Source organism: Mucor velutinosus (assembly GCF_035048745.1).
Source record: "Mucor velutinosus strain NIH1002 chromosome Unknown tig00001577, whole genome shotgun sequence".
Taxonomy (NCBI): domain Eukaryota; kingdom Fungi; phylum Mucoromycota; class Mucoromycetes; order Mucorales; family Mucoraceae; genus Mucor; species Mucor velutinosus.
Window position 1 is genome coordinate 96,425 of NW_027041934.1, and position 20,052 is coordinate 116,476.

At 41.7% G+C, this 20,052-nt stretch overlaps 8 protein-coding genes across 8 annotated transcripts; 5 read left to right on the forward strand and 3 right to left on the reverse strand.

Annotated features, from left to right (window-relative positions):
• Positions 1-118: 118 nt before the first annotated feature.
• ATC70_013469 (uncharacterized protein) lies at positions 119-1,633 on the forward strand (the record flags this gene model as incomplete). The annotated part of the gene is made up of 1 exon (XM_064832633.1): positions 119-1,633. The coding sequence occupies one exon, from the start codon at positions 119-121 to the stop codon at positions 1,631-1,633; it is 1,515 nt and encodes a 504-aa protein (XP_064675512.1).
• Positions 1,634-4,226: 2,593 nt separating this feature from the next.
• ATC70_013470 (uncharacterized protein) lies at positions 4,227-9,218 on the forward strand (the record flags this gene model as incomplete). The annotated part of the gene is made up of 8 exons (XM_064832634.1): positions 4,227-4,236; positions 4,405-4,538; positions 4,600-4,825; positions 4,881-4,966; positions 5,036-5,888; positions 5,949-8,779; positions 8,838-8,955; positions 9,013-9,218. 8 exons carry the CDS (start codon positions 4,227-4,229, stop codon positions 9,216-9,218), a joined length of 4,464 nt encoding a protein of 1,487 aa, XP_064675513.1.
• Positions 9,219-9,439: 221 nt separating this feature from the next.
• Positions 9,440-10,270, forward strand: ATC70_013471 (uncharacterized protein; the record flags this gene model as incomplete). The annotated part of the gene is made up of 3 exons (XM_064832635.1): positions 9,440-9,672; positions 9,727-9,863; positions 9,924-10,270. The coding sequence occupies 3 exons, from the start codon at positions 9,440-9,442 to the stop codon at positions 10,268-10,270; spliced, it is 717 nt and encodes a 238-aa protein (XP_064675514.1).
• A 12-nt stretch (positions 10,271-10,282) lies between these two features.
• ATC70_013472 (uncharacterized protein) lies at positions 10,283-11,128 on the reverse strand (the record flags this gene model as incomplete). Its single annotated transcript, XM_064832636.1, has 3 exons — positions 10,283-10,536; positions 10,589-10,816; positions 10,876-11,128. 3 exons carry the CDS (start codon positions 11,126-11,128, stop codon positions 10,283-10,285), a joined length of 735 nt encoding a protein of 244 aa, XP_064675515.1.
• A 187-nt stretch (positions 11,129-11,315) lies between these two features.
• Positions 11,316-11,930, reverse strand: ATC70_013473 (uncharacterized protein; the record flags this gene model as incomplete). The annotated part of the gene is made up of 4 exons (XM_064832637.1): positions 11,316-11,494; positions 11,568-11,729; positions 11,795-11,813; positions 11,877-11,930. 4 exons carry the CDS (start codon positions 11,928-11,930, stop codon positions 11,316-11,318), a joined length of 414 nt encoding a protein of 137 aa, XP_064675516.1.
• Positions 11,931-12,246: 316 nt separating this feature from the next.
• Positions 12,247-14,321, forward strand: ATC70_013474 (uncharacterized protein; the record flags this gene model as incomplete). The annotated part of the gene is made up of 3 exons (XM_064832638.1): positions 12,247-12,340; positions 12,396-12,434; positions 12,490-14,321. The coding sequence occupies 3 exons, from the start codon at positions 12,247-12,249 to the stop codon at positions 14,319-14,321; spliced, it is 1,965 nt and encodes a 654-aa protein (XP_064675517.1).
• A 3,216-nt stretch (positions 14,322-17,537) lies between these two features.
• Positions 17,538-18,824, forward strand: ATC70_013475 (uncharacterized protein; the record flags this gene model as incomplete). Its single annotated transcript, XM_064832639.1, has 6 exons — positions 17,538-17,585; positions 17,637-17,716; positions 17,772-17,827; positions 17,884-18,002; positions 18,056-18,140; positions 18,196-18,824. The coding sequence occupies 6 exons, from the start codon at positions 17,538-17,540 to the stop codon at positions 18,822-18,824; spliced, it is 1,017 nt and encodes a 338-aa protein (XP_064675518.1).
• A 148-nt stretch (positions 18,825-18,972) lies between these two features.
• On the reverse strand, positions 18,973-19,868 carry ATC70_013476 (uncharacterized protein; the record flags this gene model as incomplete). Its single annotated transcript, XM_064832640.1, has 3 exons — positions 18,973-19,437; positions 19,499-19,770; positions 19,832-19,868. 3 exons carry the CDS (start codon positions 19,866-19,868, stop codon positions 18,973-18,975), a joined length of 774 nt encoding a protein of 257 aa, XP_064675519.1.
• Between the last annotated feature and the right edge of the window lie 184 nt (positions 19,869-20,052).

A 20,052-nucleotide genomic window follows, 5' to 3' on the forward strand; every position in this document is an offset into this window, starting at 1 on the left:
CGTGCTTGTTGGTCTTGTTCTTTTTCTTTTCTTTTTCAGAATATCTCAACGTTATATAAAAAGGAGCCTTCACGATTTATAATTTCTGTCATCTTCTTTCTACAACATTATTCAAAGGATGACTCCGGAAACACATTTACAGCAGCTGCATCAGCAACATCAGCAACATCAATCATACCAATATGATTTGAATGAAGCGAAAACTGAAATTTCACAAACTAGCGTTGTTACCGTTGATAATTCATTGAATCTAGCTGATGAAAAGCCTCCTCGTAAATTCATGTGGTGGATTCCTCTACAAAGCCACGTACACCCACTGCAGTTCTTTGCCTTTATCGTTGCTGTGTTTGTCTCCTTATCCTTGATCGTTTATATTGCTGGTACCCAGAATCAAATCATCATGGGTGTTTTGGGCATTACTACTGACACTGGCGACATTACCGGTTCTCTGTCTCTCTACTCTGAAATCATGTCTCTGATTGGCGTCGTTATTTGGTCTATGGCTTCAGACCGTATTGGTCGTCGTGGCGTCATGGCCATGTCCATCTTTTTGATGGGTATGTGCATCGTTGCTTATCCTCATGTTCACAATGTCTATCCTGACATGCTTTTGATCAAGTTGGTCTTCTCCATTGGTTCTGCTGGCTCAACGTCAATGATGGTCGCCATGATGATGGAGGTTGCCTATGGTAAAGGAGGTCTTGTCTCTGGTTGTATCGGTATTGCCTCTGGTCTCGGTGCTACTTTTGCAGCTCTATGTTTGTTCATGGTGCCAGCCTATCTGTCCATAAGATATCCTGGCAACAACACGGGATTGAAGTATTCTCACAGTGCCATCGGTGGCTCTTCAATGGCTCTTGCAATTATCCTCTTCTTTTGCATGCCTAAAGATGCGTGTACCCGTCCTCCAGTAAATCATATCAAGGGCTGGGTTTTGAAGCTCTACAAAGGTTTGCAAGCAGTTAAAGAGCCTCGCATTGCATTGGGCTATGCCTCCAGTTTCTTTGCTCGTGCAGATGAAATCATTATCACCAACTTCTTGTCCCTATGGGTTGCTCAATATTATGTAGAAAGCGGTAAATGTGTAGCCGGCAAAACTTGTCTTTATGCTATGGCTTCTTCATCTTCTCTCTCCGGTTATTCCCAGTTAGTTGCCTTATGTGCTACTCCATTTTTCTCGCTTGCTTCCGAATATATTCCCAAGGAATGGGCCGTCTTTATTGCTGGTGTTGTCGGTGCATGTGGCTGCATTCCATTCTCCTTTTCGATTGATCCCACATCTAAGCTATCTCTTGGTTTTGTCATCTTGATTGCTTGTGGCCAATATGGTATGATCATCTCTGGTATGGCTATGGTGGCTGGCAACTATATTAAGAGAGAAGAACATGCTGCCATCTCTGCGACATACTCCTTTATTGGTGCTCTTGGTATCATTATCGTATCCAAGGTTGGTGGTGTTCTGTTTGACGACTGGATGAAGGGTGCACCCTTCTTGCTTTTGGGTATTGGTCACTGCCTGATCATGCTCTTGTCAGCAATTGTCTATGTGCATCGCTTCATTATCGAGCGTAAAGAAAAGAAGCAGCAGCAGCTGTTCAACAAGGAGAATAATCCTACTTATATTCCAAACTAAAATTGTATATTCCACTCACCTTTCCTCCTCTATCCCCCCTAATCAAAAACGGCCCTTCTTGAATTACTACAACCCCTTTCAATGTTATTTATTTATTAATCTTCTTTCAATAATCTAATCTTACTTATATGCACTTTTCTTCTTTTAACCATATCATTCAATGTCATCTTACTTTCCAAAAATATAATAGCATGTATTATATTTGTACTCCAAATTAAAACATCTAATAAAATATGTCACTGGCTTGACTCATTGTAAATCTTATCAGATTCTGTTGATAGTCCAAATTTACACTTCAAACCTAAAGCTATATATAAAATCTCAATTTTTCATCATACAATGACTAATTAATTAATGATGGCGAGTGCCTATTTACAAGCATTTGTTATGATAAATATATTCGATGTACATTCAAAGATGAGATCTAGGTTTGACTTTTGCGTCCCTGCAGCTGTGTCGGAAGTGCCGAATGAAAAGTTGCATACAAAGAGGCATTCAAAAGCTCCAATTAGTAAGCATCAGTAGAAGTGCCGGCTCCATTTGGATCTATTTAACGATTTTCATGTGTTCAAAGAGAATACGTTTAGCCCCTCTTCTACTCAATATCTGCTGATTTCCTCGAAAATCAATTCAAAGGATTATTTTGGAAAAAGATCTGATTAGAACAGATATTTTTGATTTGTGCTACCACTTCGAAACATGAACACAACAGATGCATATATTGCTGCTTCTAATCAGAGTAGAGTTATACAAATAGGATGAATATTTTCCCTGGAAACCAAACTATTATAGCAGTATTATCTCTCTATTGAGGTGATACAGGAGAAAAGCTTAGTTTATAGTCCATTAGCATGCACAATGGGATACATGCTAGTAGGTGTTATCTTGTAATAAATCATGAGCCTCTTCCATGTAATTGAATATCAGGGCATTTATAACCCGATGCAATGCAATGTTCAGTGCTCGTGTCCCTGGAAAGCATTACATTATTTACACCTCGAATCTTGTGAAAAAAGCATTTCTCTGCTGCATTTGCGGACGTGTACTAATATTTCAGTCTTTTGCCCTTCCACCACCACGTAAAAAACCTTTAAAAGCAAACTGTAATTATGGAAGCGACTTTTCTGCAATGCACCACATCTGTATCGATGGGATCCATTCATATACGGACAGACAGCATACCTATATCACCTCTTGCTGCTCAAAATATGCAAATCACAGCGAAATTAGAATGCATTTGAGCAGTAATTTCTCAAGCTAGACGCCGTTTTAGACCGCCAGAATAGCACCAAACCATTGCTCTCGTCTAGCACTTACTTTCTGACACCTTTGCTCAACTTTTTTTGGGATTGCCAAAATTTGACCAAAATAGCATGAGGGATACCTCATGGGATTTTGACGAAAATCAAACGATCGCTTTTTTGATCGCAAAAATGAAGACTTTTGCTATGGCATACATCGACTCTAAATGTTTGTATCGATCCAAAGCAACCTCTAAAACTTCATTTGTGAATGGAAATTTGACTTTTTGGCCAAAATAGCTATTTCATATTTTCTAATATAACTCAATATGTTTCTTCAAAACAATTGGAAAATTAGCACTGTTAGATGCGCCACGAAAAGTACTCTAGAAAAGCATAAAGGGGTATGGGATGATGAGCACAATTCATATAATCGAATCATGAAAAATAGATCAATCAAGTCGCATTTTTTTAAAAATGAACAAATAAAAGGCGAATAAGTAAACAGCGTTTAAAGTTATTCTGGTGGCCAACAGCCCAATCGATAATGCCTTCATCATGAAAACAATCAATGTCTATCAAACTGATGAAGAAGAAGCTGCAAATTAAACAATGATGTAGCTTATTCTAGTTCTTTCAGTTATTCTCTGTTAGATGCTATTATAATTGCGAAATTTGAGCGCGATAAATTGTAAATCCAAGTGTGAGGGAGGATGTGAAATAGTACTATATAAATCCGTCTTACTCTTTGGCCATCTAATGCCCAATTCAAGTTTATAAATGCCATTTTCAGTGTATATAAATGATGTAAAATTTGAATTTACTGATATTATAGAGGGGGGTAAGCCGTTGTGTGTAAAAAAAAAAAAAAAAAAAAAAAGAATGCTCTGTCCAATATCCCATGATGAAAGACTACCATGGTCAAAAAAAAATAGCACCAAGTTGAGTATTTGACGGGTCTGTTTTAAGCAGATGAAAGAGCTTGACTTGGAGCCAAGGCACTCACAACACTGCATCTATTGAAAGGTCTTGTTAATTCACATAGGCCTCTTCAGACACTATGCGAAACGGAATGCTTCATTCCTGACTCAACATCTCCTTCTCTTGACAGATTCGGCATTGATAATTAGAGGGCTGTACAGCCGCGAGCTGTGCGCCCCCCCCCCCATTCGAATCAAGGTCCGTAGCGAAGAGAAGGTCTCGCCATAGTTCGGGGTATGTATTGCAGTCTTGAGATACTTGTTATCCACGGCTTTTGTCCTCTTCTTTTTTTTTCTTTTTCTGTATCCTTAATTTTCAAAAACGATTAAAAGATCAAACTTTTCCATTGCGTTCAATCATCCCTTTTCACAATGGAGCAAGGTGAGTATTGACTAGTGTGCAAATGCTATAGGAGGAGAATGATGTCAACTAACGCCAACACGTGCCCTCTTTTACCTTTGCTTGTTTGCTTTGCTTAGAGGTACAAATCAACTGAAAGAAATTAAATCAGCCTACTTATCACTCTACTTTAGTTGTATTACTTGATAGCCAAGTTTTTGGCAGCAGGTCCTTGCAAGGATGCCGCACGTGTGCTTGAAGATGAATTGAAACAAAACCGTGATCTGCTACCACATACAATTACATACGAAGGCAAGCAAGTGCCAATGACGATGGATCGACTTGTAAGTTTGCATTGAGCTAAGAGTGCTGTATTGGTGTGCTCAATTAACCTTCTATGTGCAGTCGAGAGAGTATCCCAACATTAGCAACAACTATTTATTGGACCTATTGGGTCGATTCTTGAGCCATTTCAAAGAAACAGGAGATCCAACCATACTTCGAGTCAGTGCTCTACGACATGGCGATAAATCACTGCTGACCATGCTATCCGCCTTTGTGCCTCATGAAGAAGTGGAACGATGCAATTACTTGACAATGACACCATCGCAGTTGGATAAGCTCTCTATTCGTAAGTCTGATGGAACGCGCAACCATGCAAGCAGTATTTACATGTTTTTGATTAGATCGCATGCTGATTGCAAGAGAGATGGGAGCCAGAGTGTTGAAAAAGAATGAAATGCCTACATCTTTATCTACATTTTACAGAGAAGTAGGGACTCAGTGACAAAATGCAAGAAACGAAATTCTCCAACATTCATGCAATTTTTTTTTTATGTAGCGTGTAACTATATCAGGTCACCGTAATCCAGTGTATTCAGTCGTATTCGACAAGACCAACCGCAGATTATTCACTGGAAGTGATGATTTCCTCGTTAAAGTGTGGTGCGTTCGAACAGGCTATTTGATCCACACCATTCGAGGCCACCAAAACGTCATTACAGATATCGCTATCAACCAGGAAAACACCTTGATCGCCACAGCTTCCACAGACGGGTGCGTGCGGGTATGGACCATGGATGAATACAAGCCCATCATGTGTTTACGACCCAACTCGACCGCCATCAAGCCCTTCACCACTGTCAAATTCTCGCCTTCGCCAAGAGCAGAGACCCGCTATTTAATGGCTACCAACGAGGATGGATTTGTGAGATTATGGAGATGGGACCGTGACACATTGCAGTTCTTTGATGTGGATTCCCCAATTACATTCAGCTGTCGATTTCGAGCAAAAGATAGATTGAGATGTTCGTCGTTTGATTACACTGGCACAAAATTCACGGTGGCTGGTGATGATGGATTTGTGTATGTATTTTCAACGGTGCAGGTACAGACAACACATGAAGGTGTTGCATCTCAAGGCAGTGGTGGGCATGCGGATGTGTCAAGCCAGGACAGGCCGGCATCTGGTGCTAGAGGAAGAAGGAAGGTAGCCAACGCTCTGTTCCCTGACAAGAACAGTCATCTACAGCCTCAAGCTGTTGTGCCTATTGGCACTTTGGAGGGCCATATGGGCAGTGTCACTGATCTGGCGTACAGCCATGATGGTCAGCGTATTCTCAGTGGATGTCAAGATGGTACAGCTCGTATTTGGAGGTTTGATAAGGAATACAAGCAGTGGAGCTCGATTACATGTAGGACGGAACATTACTAAACTGCATCATACTGTGTTTACTCATTGCTTCTATGCGTAGTGAGCTTAAAGGAGCCTGTTAGTGCTGATGCCGACACTGTCAAACCCTCGACACCAGCATCCACCGTTATGAGCAGATCCACATCCATGAACCAGAGCACATTAAACGATATCGCATCCACATCACAACCTACAGAGGAATTTGGAACACTCATGCCTTCATTTGACAATGACGACAATCTCCATACAACGCAGCCCACTGACATGGACCTAGACGTACCTGAAAATCCAGCAGCATTCGTAGATCCACCCAAAGTATCGATGATTGCATGGAGCGCAGATGATAGATGGTGCTTTGTAGCATCCAATTATGGTGAAATACGAGTGTACTATGCTTCCAGTGGCGAGATTGCGTGCGTATTAAAGGGACATGAGGGCGAAATCTATGCTCTAGACAACCATCCTCTAGACTCCAGCACAATTCTCTCTGCTGGCTACGACGGCAATGTGATCTTGTGGGATGTGCAAAAAAAAAAGGTGATTAACTGCACCAAGCACCGAGGAAGAACATTCACAGACTGCAAGTTCTCCAAAGACGGTATGAAGTACGCCATTACAGATGAAGAAGGACACTGTACACTGTTTGGTATCGGTGGACTGGACAAGGACTATGAACAAGTGAGAAGTTGGGAGAGAGGACAGTATTTTATGTCGGATTATCAAGCACTGCGCCATTTTGCAGATGGCTCCTTTGTGGACGAACCTACACAGCAATTACCTTACGCTATGCCATTCTCACCCATCATTGACCTTCAAGGCGTAGCCTACCCCAATCAAAAGAAACTAGGCTATGGTCGCAACATTCCTACTACGCCAGAGACCTTTGAGTTGGAGGACATCAAACGCTCAGCTTGTTATGACCAGGAAGAAGAAGAGATTCGTGCCCTGAAGTGTATCACTTTGCCTGCGCTGGACCGTGCTACAGTTGCCAAGAGAAGACGTGAATTTGTTCGATTCGAGGATGACGAAGAAGGTGATCTTGCGACTGCAGGCAACATTCAGTTCCAATTTCCTCCCCCTGTACTGCCTGCCTTGTTGCCAGATGATTCAGCAGACGAAGACTACCACGATGATGAAGCTGGAAACGCGGGCTATGCATCCAGTGCCAATAGCAGTGATGATGAGCGAGGATCAGATGAATTCGTCACGCAAGACAATGATATAGTGTTCAACAGTGAAGATGAGAACGATGAAGAAGGGCCAGTAACTCGGAGTCGCGCTGGACAGATACCTATTAGAACACCTCGCACCACAGCATCTAGCAGCAGTACCTTGCGACATACTAGCACAGCCCGCAGACGAGGTCGTGGTCGTGGAGGAGGTATGGGTCGAGGTAGAGGCAGAGGCAGAGGTGGATCTCGTGCTACTCGCAAGCGCAACCGTGATGCATCGGATGAGGAAGAAGATCAACCTGTGCGTGCCAGAACCAGACGAAGAGTGACAGAGAGACCCTCGTACGCTGAAAGTGATTTCGAGAGTGAAGAAGACGAATTTGTCAATGTAGACAATGATGCCAGTGATGCCCAAGATAGCGATCATTCAGAAGCAGGACCTTCGAATAGAGCAGCAAATCACACTATAGACATGGGTGCCATGGCTTCTACATCTACGACATCAGGTCGACCAGAACACTCTGAGCCGGAAGATCGCAAAGGAAAGCGAAAGCTTCGTTCTGCTGCTGCTACCACCACACATGCCAGCGATGATGAATTCAGTGAAACGCCCTATCAACTGCGACAATACCAGCAATACACTCACCAAGCAGGAGGCACAAGCAGTAGTGGATTATCGCAAAACATGGCCTCCAGGTCGACGTCCACGGGCCGTGCTACAAGAAGCCGTGCTCATCTCCCCGAAACACCAGCCATACCAACACCCAGCGATTCACACAAACCTACTCCTGCTGCAGCAGCAGCGCCGTCTACCACTACCAAAGCCAGCAACAAGCGCTCAGCCAAGGTTCGTGATGGACCCCGCGAACTCACAGAAGACGAGATCAAAGAGCATGAGCCCATTCCATGGATCACAAACACAGAGCGCAGTTTGGCCAAATACTTGCCTCAAGTGGGAGACACCGTGGCTATTCTGACAGAAGGGCACAAGCAATACCTCAAGAAATCTCAAATGCGCCATTTGTTTGACGAAAAGCATGGTGTCATTGACAAGCACGAACCTGTGTTGTTTGCTCGCGTCAACAGCATCAGCTGGCTGGTTGGGCCGCCTGCTTATTGTAAGCTGAAATTGCACATGCTGGAACTCCACAACCTGCCGCAAGTGATACAAGGACGAGAAGAACCCCTGTGGTCGTCCATGCAGCAAGACCACATTATTGAATACACCGACGAAGATGACAGCCCTGAATTCATTGTGCTCTGGGAACGCTTCTTGGCTTCCATGAACGTCTTTTTAACACTGGATGTGGGCCAGAAAGTGGATGCTATCTATGATGAGGGCCAATATACCGGTACAGTATCTAGTGTCAATAACCAAGGTCAAATCTGGAAGCAAGCCAATTTGCCTAGTCCCTGGGCCTTTTATCATGTCCTTTGGGATGATGCTTCTTCAAACGCCGAGGATTTATCGCCATGGGAACTGGTGCCGACAGGCGAAGATTTCCGTACACGCTATGATGTGGGGTCCACTCTGACACCAGCACAGATCAAGCGAGCCAAGGATACCATTGCATGGCTTGCTAATGTGGACGACTTTTATCTATACGTGCATCAAGTCAACTACTATGACTATCCACCTTATTTATCCGTGGTTGCTTACCCCATTTGTCTGGATACTGTAGTGGAAAGATTGGACAATGGATTTTATCGCACGGTAGATGTGAGTAGTTTGCTGTCTAAAAGAATGAGGCGAATTGATTGACATGCCTGTTCTGTAGGGATTGATTGATGATGTGGAGCTGATAAAGAAGAATGCCATGAAATACAATGCTGAGTCATCTCCTGCTCACAAGAATGCTATTCGTTTAGCACACTTCTTTAAAACACGTATTCAGAGTAAGTTTGCCAACAGTTGCAACTGACCCAAGATACTGATGTGTCCTATTTAAACAGAACCCTCCATGCCGTTGGCATTATCAAGAGGCGGTGGCAAGAAAAAGGTAATTGTCGAGGAGTCTGATGATGAATACGACAATGATGTGGAAGAGCAAAAGTACGAGTCAGAAGAAGAGCCGAGAATATCTAGAAAAGATCGCCATTTCTCGGACGAAGAAGACGATTTTGTGGATGAGGACGACGATGAGGACGATTATTATTGATAATATACTCTGTACACATTGCATCGCTTTAATAAATAATACTATCATACAGCCTTATTTCTTACATAATCAGTTAGACCATCCTTTTGGTTTCAGTGAGTCGATTTACATAAGCAAACAGTGACCGTAGTGCAGAAAAATGGGAGTGAACGCTGCATTAAAAAGGTACATTTTTGATATCAGCTTCATCTTCTTCTTTCGCGTATCTATCTATCTCTATCATGTCTAAAGAACTCATTGAAAATGGCAAGCGTTTAGCTGCTTACAAGGCTGTCGATGAGCACATTTCTCCCGAGAATCAAGTCGTTGGTATTGGCTCTGGTTCCACTGTTGTCTATGTCATTGAAAGAATCCTTCAAAAGCCCGAGTTAAAGCACATTACCTACGTGCCAACAAGCTTCCAGAGCAAATTATTAATCCTTGATAATGGACTGAAACTGGGATCCGTTGAACAGTAATGTATTAGCATGCAGAGTGGCATTATCCTTATCACACTAACACCATCTAGAAATGACGTGATTGATGTTACTATTGATGGGGCTGACGAAGTGGATGATCAATTGAACGCAATCAAAGGAGGCGGTGCATGCCAATTTCAAGAGAAGCTTGTTGCTGAAGCCGCTAAAAAGTTCATCATTGTTGCAGGTAAATGCACTCAGACAAAGAGGTACACATGTATGACTCACGCTCCCCGCTTGACTATAGATTTCCGTAAAGAATCCAGCCGCTTAGGAACACAATGGCACCAAGGTGTACCTATTGAAGTTGTGCCATTATGCTACCGAACTGTCATGAAGAAGATAGAGCATGAACTCTCTATCAAGCCCAAACAAGTCAATTTGCGTATGGCTGTCAAAAAAGCAGGTCCTGTGGTTACAGACAACGGTAATTTTGTCGTGGATGCTGATTTTGGTCAATTGGAAGATCCTGCTAGTTTGTTAAAAGAGATTAAATTATTAACCGGTGTCTATGAAGTGGGTCTCTTTTGTCAGATGGCTGCCATGGCTTATTTTGGTGAACAGGATGGCAGTGTCAATGTATTGAAGAAATAAAAACATACTTATTTATTTGGTTGCTGCTAAAACACTATCTCTGCCCATGACTTGATATTTGATATTGCTCAACTTGGGCATATCGTTGCTGTCTTGGATGGCTGGCACACCGTCAGAGCCGATGAACATGGGTGCAGTTGTAATAATAAGCTGGTCCCATGCGTCCGTGAGGCATGATTGTATGATACGAGAGCCACCTTCTATCATCAGGGTATGGATACCGTTTGCCTTGAGTGCTTTAAACACCTCGCTCAGAGGCAGTCGTCCTTGTGAGAGAGCATGTTAGTCGCACACAAATCCCTGATGTGTGTCACTCACCATTCTCTAATGCCTTGACAGGGATGAACTTTACGCCTGCCTTTTCCAGCACTACTCTCTTGTCAGTCTCCTCCACAAAAGCCTTTTCAGAAACAACCAACCAAGGCTGCTCTCCTGCACCATGCTGATAGTTACCGATCAGCTTACAATTGGTAGGTAATTTCATGAAAGGATCCAGTACAATGGGTTGAGGCTGTTTAATTGCAGTGTCTGCTGATAAATAACGAGCTACGCAGAAAGAACATTAAGTATATTCAACGAAGCTACTTATGTCTATGCCCCCCTACCATTCAATTGAGGATTGTCTACCAAAGCAGTACCGATGCCTACCAAGATGCCATCATGCAGTGTGCGCAAACGATGCGTCATGGCCATACTTTCTTTTCCACTGATCAGCACTTGTTGTCCTTGCTTGGCTATCTTTCCATCCAAGCTTTGCGCAAATGTGAGCGTGATAAACGGACGATCATCCAGTAAAGAGATGTTGCTGTAGATGGGGTCTAGAAAATCGCGAGCTTCCGTGTATACAGTTTCGTCCATGATGGAATGAAATAGAGCGCATTTTCCCCACTCTCAACCGCTTTTATTCACTTTAAATCCAGATATCGTTGGTAGTACTGTTGCCTAGCATGGCAAATGATACTCAATGCGTGCTTCATTCCGTATGGTAGTTCATGTTCAATTTTTATTTTCATATAAATGTGTTATAAATGTTCATACCATGGCATTAAGCTTTTGCAGTGGCAGTGGCATTGGTGGCAGCATTAGCCTTCTTCTTGACAACTTTTTTTGTAGGTGTCTTTGGAGCAGATGCGGATTTCTTTGGAGCAGATGTCTTTTTCTTTTCAGGCGTCTTTTCTGTTGTCTTTTTTACAGGCTTCACCAACTTGACTGTACCAGACAAGCCTTTTTGTAGTTGTATATCCCCGTTATTAATTAAACCTCCTTGAACCCATTGTTTGCTCCTTAATTCACATACCTTTTGGAAGAGAAAAGACATCTTTTGCAGCGCCATGTCGAATGGCTCCAGAGATTTGCGAATCAAAATGAGCACCAGGTGATACCTTAAAGTTGGCAAGAACGTACTTCTTGATAGCAGGACGAGAGCTACCCTTGCGCTCCTTGAGATTAGAGATGGCAGCTACATGTGTATGTAGTGGTGAATGAATGGGCCATATGTGTGGCATGCAGTTTCTGATGACTTACCAATAATCATGCTCTCATACTGTAAATCAACAATGGCATTAGTATCTATCCTGCTGTTTACTGCAAAAATAACTCAACTTACAGAAGGATGCTCAGCTGCTTTCTTTGATTTGGTTTTTACGTCTGTAGTGGCCATTGTGTAGTAATATGGAGAATGAGAAAAAGAGGAGAACAAACGGGAATCAATGCTTTTTCAGGTAATTTTCAGTCTGTCATCACCAATCAATGCTCATGCTTGGATCAGAAAAAGAGTCATTTATGCATGCCACTTGCAGCGCAACATGAAGGGCGATTCACTATGCCCCCACAATGAAGGGCGGCACATGATCAGCATTTCATTGTGCAGTGCCATAATGGCACTTGTATAATGACACATTGTAGATGTAGAGATATATAATGCCTGATGGATGGCATTCGTTTCAACAAATCATCAAGCTATTATTGCATTTAAAATGGGTCAAATTTTATCTCTCATTGGAGTGCCTGGTTACCTGCAGTTTATCTTGTCTACCATCTTTCCATCTCTTTTGCTCATCACTCAGCTTTGTAAGCTCTATTGTAATCATGCATCTGATAACAACACTGACTATTTTGCCTGTAGATCATATCTGTTATGTTGTCAATAAGCAGCGCGATGATAGTAAGTTCATTTTCTCACTACATAGTCGTATACATGCTGACATGCATCGCATTAGCCATACATGAGATGATAAGACTGCACCAGAAAAACTACTTTGAAAGCCTTGAGGATGTCTACAAGAGATTAGAGAGCCTTGACAATGACAAGAAGAACCTGCTGGTTACTCTGGAAGATCAAAAGAGGCTCTCGGAAGAAACATTCAAGCAAGAAATGGCTTTTGTTCATGATGCCATGAGACAAAATGAGTATCAGCTCAGGGTTGCCAATGCTGCGCTGGACAAAACCACTGCCAAAATGAACGCTGCTTACGATAGCTTCAATGAAAACAGCCGCAAAGTGAACAACGAAATCCGTAATTTGGTTGCAACCGACAACATCTTGATTGAAAAGGTCAGTCGTCTTCAACTTGCCAGCAGAGGCTATGTTCCAGCCAGCATCAAGAAGGCGTGTCAACCATTCAACTTCACCAAGAGGCCTACCACTCAAGCAGCCACTAGTAAAAGAAAAAACTCCATGTTACAAGCGCAAGTCCTAGAGTTGAATGCCCATGTGGACAGATTGAACAAAATGGTGTATGGCCAAGCTCCTGCTGTTCAACAAGCTCCCCCCTCGGTTGGCACTAGTAGCTCTTCTGTCTCGGTTGGTGCCAGTACCTCTGCCTCCATTCATGTCAATGTCCCTAGCAGCTCATCTACAAGGTCCAAGTTCAGAAAGTCCATCCGTAGAGGCTATGATCGTATGGTGAATATGAACAAAAGAGATAGCTTGGCCAGAATGGTGTTTACTTTGAGAAACAATCTTAAACCTCGACAAAATCAGAGCAGCAACAATGATATTTCAGATGCCAGCGCGAGTAACAGCAACGAAACAACTAGTGCTTCGTCCGCATCAACTACCACTGTAAGCACGTCTACTCTGGAATCTAGGATTGACTCTCTTCATCTTGCATTTAACAATCAACTGAAAGATATACAGACCAAAATTGATCAACTGGCCAGCAAAATCAAGAAATCAAAGCACCCACAAGATACCACAAATGCCCACCCTCATGCTCCTGGATACATCAACAGCAGCAGCGGCACTAATCAACAACAACATGGAGACACTGCTTCACTGGATCTGCAAGTCGCCATTCTTCGAGATCAAGTTACTGACTTCCATAAAGAGTTTATCAACATGGGGAAGGACTGCAAGAAGAGCATGGAATCTTTGCACAACGACGTTGCAGCTGTTAGCATCAAGCAAAAGGAACTGGATATTGAAAATCGCTCTCGGTGGCTTGCTTACGATGAATTTCGCCATGACACTCGAGACAAGTTGGCAGAAATCTTTAGCCGCTATGAAGCAACCACTGCTTTTCAAATGAAGAAGATGGCTGATGTTACCAAGTACTCTGAAGGCAACATTCAATTGCTCCATGACACTACCAAGAGGCACCAAGGCTCGCTGGCTTCACTTGCAAACACACTGGAGCAGCTGAAGCAGGAAATCAACGAGGCTATACCTTCTGTTAAATCAAAAGCAACAACAACAACAACAGGTGTGGTATTGCATAAAACGCAGCAAAGAGACGATCAACGTTTAATGGTGTCATCTGCTGCCAAGTTTATCAACCACATGGAAGGCGCTCTCAAGTCTGATAAAGCTATCCTGGACCACAACAGCAAAAAACTTCGTGCTCTTCAACACAAACTCGAGTCATCAAGAGAGGTAAAAAATCTCAAGGTCCAACGTGAGCTTGTAGACAGAGAATTCGACAAGACCATGCAACAGATTACAATGATCAAGAAAAGAATAGAGCCTGAATTTGAGAATCCTCCACCTTTACATCAAAATGGCGAATCCAACACAGATGTCAATCAAAGAAGAGATCAATTCTTGAGATAGGTATATATAGTTGCACATGAACAGAAAGATAGGGGATATTAAAGGTGCGTTTATCTTGTAGTACTATATGGCATTGCATGAACAGGCTTTAGTATTGAACATCAAACCGATGACCTTGTGCCTAGGACAATTGTTGCCACTGTAAGCATTGTCGTAGACAGGTAGCTCGATACAGTGTTCGTTTTTCATTCCCTTTAATTAGTTAATTAATAAAACCACGTATATCATGTTTATAGCATCATTGTAGCTTAGATTGCACATGAAACTGATAATGACAAGACTTTAAAAGAAGGGCATTTAGAGGGTTAAAAGCATAGTTTATTATCATTTACGTTATTCATTCACATTTATATATAAAAAAAAAGACTCTTCTTGGTTTCTCAAAGCCATTTACAATGGCAATGATACTCACAGGAACAACTACGAGAAAGTGAGAGTCTAAATGTTCCCAAATGGAGAGCGTACCTAGCGTGAGGCCCAACTACCAACCCAAGACACTGTTACATGCTCAGGCGACCTACGAGTAAGCCAATGGGTTGAACACACACAACAGAGCACGCAACCCCAAAAAAACACCTCCATTAACAAAAAAAAAAACCTGACTTGAAAGAAACAAAGTGGTGCCATAAGAGAGAGCGATACAAGTAAAAGCAAGAAAGTAGCATGCAAACGAAAGGGTGTTACACGCTAATAGTAAAAGAACAAAGGTAAAGTATTCATCCATCTAAAAGTTTCCCTCTTTATATACCATGTCACTGTGGAAAGTCTCGAACCAAAAGACCTCACGGCGTTAGTTTCGTATTGTTTCGTGTTGTTTTGATGAATTTCGCGATGTTCACCTCACCTTGGATCCTGAAAACAGCACCATTGCATTCCCCAAACAATTTGCTTTCCAATGATGTGCATACTTTATAGTAGAATATCTTCTTTTTGACTATGCAACGACCATTTACTTGTTCATCTCTCTTCAATCCATGTCGTTTTGTTTACTCTTTTACATGTAAAATTTTTTTTTTAGTTCGATTTCGCCTACAAATGAGCTGTTTTGATTATGCATGATCCGGGGACCTTCCAAAAGAGGGCAGTTCCTAAACTTATGCTATGAAATATGTTGACTCTATATGATGAGATGAATACTTTTGGCGTGAGAATTACAAACAGGTTACAGGAATGATACTGAAGACGAATCAACCCACCATGTGAATGTGGGCATAATGATGATGTATGGTGGCCCAAACACTTGATTGATATCATTGACAGCAACCCATGATAGTTGGCACAAGATTGCTTGTACTGGCTCGAAAAACAATCTGTTTTGTTCTATTCCATGGAGACTAAGACATCAATTTTTATATGATGCTCTTATCGATGCTTTGTCTTCCAAGGTGTACACTTGTTTCTTGATTTGAATGTGCATGCTTTGTGGTACAAAAATCATTGAAAACTGGTTCTAGACGATGTAAATAAAGAAGAAGCTATGCTTATCATCCAATTAAATAAACAGCTCATGATGAATGCAAACAGAAGGAGAGGTGAATCGAGAGCATTGTAATTTCTGGTAGCGAGAATAAGGAGAGGTAGAGAAGGACAACCGAATTAAGCTTCCAGTTACACCTGTTTCAGAGTCAAATGATCTTTTTTTTTTTTTTTTTTTTTTTTTTTTGTTTACCTTGAACATTGGTGTTAAAATCTTTCATGTGAAATACGCCTATGAGAAAATGGGGGGAGAGAGAGCTCATTGCATGTGAATGTCGAAAATGAGCATTTTGCAATAGTGAAATAAATATAATTGGGGATAGAAAACAGCTGGAAGCATAGGATGAAGCGGATCAAATAGAGCAAATGTCAACTGTCAAAATGGTACTACTCTCACCTTCTTAATGTAGCAACGTATGGATAAAAGTAAAGAAAACGAATTTAAATGTGACAAAGAGACCACACAACTGAGCCTTGGTGGGAAACAACGTAGCCATGTGAAAATATGGCATAAGTTCTCGTCAATCCCAGTTATGCTTATTACGGCATATGCTACATTTGCATGTGTATTAGATATCGCATAGTAAGAACCTTCAGTAAGCAGCTTGTAGCTGTGGATCAGGCTCTCTTACAATGCTCCACATTTATATCAATGGAATCCATTCATATACGGACAGACAGCATACCTACATCACCTCTTGCTGCTCAAAAATTTGCAAATCACAGCGAAATTAGAATGCATTTGAACAGTGATTTCTCAAGCTGGACGCCGTTTTAGACCGCCAGAATAGCACCAAACCATTGCTCTCGTCTAGCACTTACTTTCTCAACTTTTTTGGGATTGCCAAAATTTGACCAAAAAAGCATGAGGGATACCTCATGGATTTTGACGAAAATCAAACGATCGCTTTTTTGATCGCAAAAATAAAGACTTTTGCTATGGCATATATTGACTCTAAATGTTTGTATCGATCCAAAGCAACCCCTGAAACTTTGTTTGTAAGACATTCATATGTAAGATTTCGACATAGTCGCAAAAAACGTCATTTCATATTTTTCGTTTTTTCTCCTTCTATTTATTCATAATACCTCTTGTATTTGGCACCATCGGATACACCTTGAAAAGTACTCTAGAAATGCATTAGGAAGTATGGGTTGATCATGACAATCCTCATAGTCAAATCTGGCACAATAGATCGAACAAGTCGATTATGAATCAGATCTGGCCAATCTGAAGCATTAAAAAATACGGCGTTTAAATAATTTTGACGACTGCAAAACCACGGATGCCTTCACCGTAGAGATAGCCGATATTTGTGAAGCTAATACAGGGGAGATTAAGAGTAGAAAAGTACCTTAGTTTAGTCTAGATACTTTCTCATTGCTTTTAATGCTCAATGGTGTACCTAACAGATTTAATCGTTGTAAGGTGGTCTTCCAAAAGGCGAAGCTCATGAGATTGTAAATTTGCCCACCTTATTCAAGATTTCATACTCTGCGTAAACCAGTGATGCTATGTATTATCTTTTCATAAACATTATCAGAAGCGGCTCTGATTCATGCATTCACACTAGCTCTGAAATAGAAAGTCATATATTTTAGAGTGGGAGCTCATACCACAGGGCTTTTAACTTGAATGTACATCTACTTTACTATTGCATGAAACTACAAATTTACCAACCCCAAACACCACAAGCCACACGATACTTTTCTTTTTCCCTTTTCCTTCAAACTTGAACAATGCAACCATTCAATAAGTATTACCCTCCAGATTGGACACCTGAAAAGGTATGATTATAATATAAACATCAAGCAGGATGCATGCTAAGCTTTAATTAGGGCTCTATCAATACGCATTATGGCAAACATGCTCTTGGAGACCGAGCAAGAAAACTCGACGAGGGCATCCTTATAGTCAGGTAGTTGACTCAAGGTTTCGCTCATGACAGGAAATGTTCTAACCTGACGGCTTAGATTCGAATTGCCATTCAATATTTGGTGCAATGGATGTGAAAATCATATCGGCCAAGGTATGTTTAGTGTCCCTGAAAGACTTGGCACTGTGCTCAGCAAGATGCATATGTAGGTGTTCGATACAATGCCCAAAAGAAGCAAATTGGTAAATACTACAGTACGCCTATATTGCAGTTTCGAATGAAGTGCCACCTATGTGATAACTGGATCGAAATTCATACAGATCCCAAGGTAAAATCATGTTCTGCAGCTATCAAAACTTGTCACTGAGTGAATGCCTACAGAATACAGCCTACGTCGTTGTGAGTGGAGCTCGCAAAAAGATGGAGGAGTGGAGTGCAGACGATACTGAAGTGATTCAGTTGCAAGGTGGGTCTCTGGTGAATATGCCGCGCAAATAACAAGCACTCACACTGTTGTCTAGATAAAGAACAGAAGGAACAGCTGGAATCCGACCCCATGTATCGCCTTGAGCATGGTATCAAAGACAAAAAGATCATCCAAGAGGCCACACCGCACTTGACACAACTACAAACATTGAATGAAACGCAATGGTCAGATCCATATACCAAATCACAGCAACTGAGAAGACAATTTAGACAGGAAAAGAAGAAAGACAAACTTATATTGGAAGAGACGGAAAAGTTGCGAGATAAGCATTCACTGCAGATCGAACTACTGCCCGAGACAACGAGTGATATTGTAGAAGCTAAATCAATTGAATACAACGCAACACATGTGCTCGATGAAAAGAGATTGGATGCAGCAGTAGCACCACTATTCAACACCTCAAAAAGCAACAAGAAGCATGTGGGCACCTTGGGCCATTTAGCGTCAGCAAGAACACGTTTAAAGACAGATCCTTTTTATCAATCCAAACCATTTACAACGACAACGGCAACAGCAAGGCCATCCAACGAGACGGGATCAATGAAACTAAATGACGTGAAGGTTGTGAAACCAGTTGAAAAGAGACAAAAGATACGACACAATGACGCTCCTAAGCAAACTACCACTGCATTGGTATCCTATACCGACTCTGATACCGATTAACAAAGTACATTATTAAAGAGAGAAAATTTATTACTATATGTACAGATGCAAATTAGAAAAAAAAAAAAAAACAAGGGGCAGGTGGGTGAGTGAGTGAGTGCGTGCAAAAGAGGGGTATTGAAAGTGGCAATTCTAAGAGTAAATGGGCTCAAGCAACTAATGGAATGTCCTCCTTGATATGATAAGGATCGGATGGATTGACAGTGATATTCTCCACAGCTAGCAAGAGTTGAACATCATCCCAGGATTGGTCCGAGTCTTTTGGCATGGTGTAGATAATGATCTCGACAAATAAAGGAAACTGTTGAAAAAAATCTTCCATATCAGCAGTAATGAGCGGCTGGCCATCCTCTAATTGATGATATGTGTAGACGTGGCCTGTTCTGATTTTGATCATGATGCGAGAAAGGCCAGTTAAGCCTCGAACAGAGTTTCTGGATTTGAGCTTGTTGACGACATCCTCAGCGAGCAATTCGACAGAATCTTCCAAGATGGGCAATCTCTCGAGTCCATCATTTGTGCTTTGATAATAGAGCTTGTTTTGAAGCCAATCCTCAAAGATTCTCGAGATGTGAGATGCTGCTTTGGTACTTGTGTTACCCAGTGTTGGCAACTATTTTTGTGCAAGTTAATATAATGTGAGAAAATATGGGAGCGTCGTGCATAGGACTTACAGAGATAAAACGGTTTCCACCGTCCATAAAGTAGGTGTTTTGATAGCGAGAGACACGGCTGTTTTCAGGATCTTTCATGATCTTTTCAAATGATGAGGTAGATGTCTCTTCCATGTGGTCCACAAAGGGAGGAGAGTCATGCTGAAGATGGCTGTTGTCTGCAATACTGCTCATGGTCCTGCCAGTGTCTGTGGCAGTATCATCGTCCTCCAAATAGCGATCGAATCCTTCAGATGGCTGCTGGGTGTTGTGAGGTTGAATTTGATTTTTATCTATAATGTCCATGTACAGTCAGTGGCTCTGCACGCTTACCATCCATGTGTATAAACCTACCAAATACACCGTTTTCAGTTGTTGTTTCCATCCACATATTGATACGATTTGCCAAAATAGAAAAAAGAAGAAAAAGATGGAAAGAAAGAGATGAAGGTGGGGGGTACATGTGAATTTAAAGTTTTTTATTGTTCCCGTTGGTGGGCTTTCTCTCACCACCCCCTTGGATAAATCAAGAAAACCTGGGGGAGAAATGCTTTCTCTCCCCCCGCATTTTCATA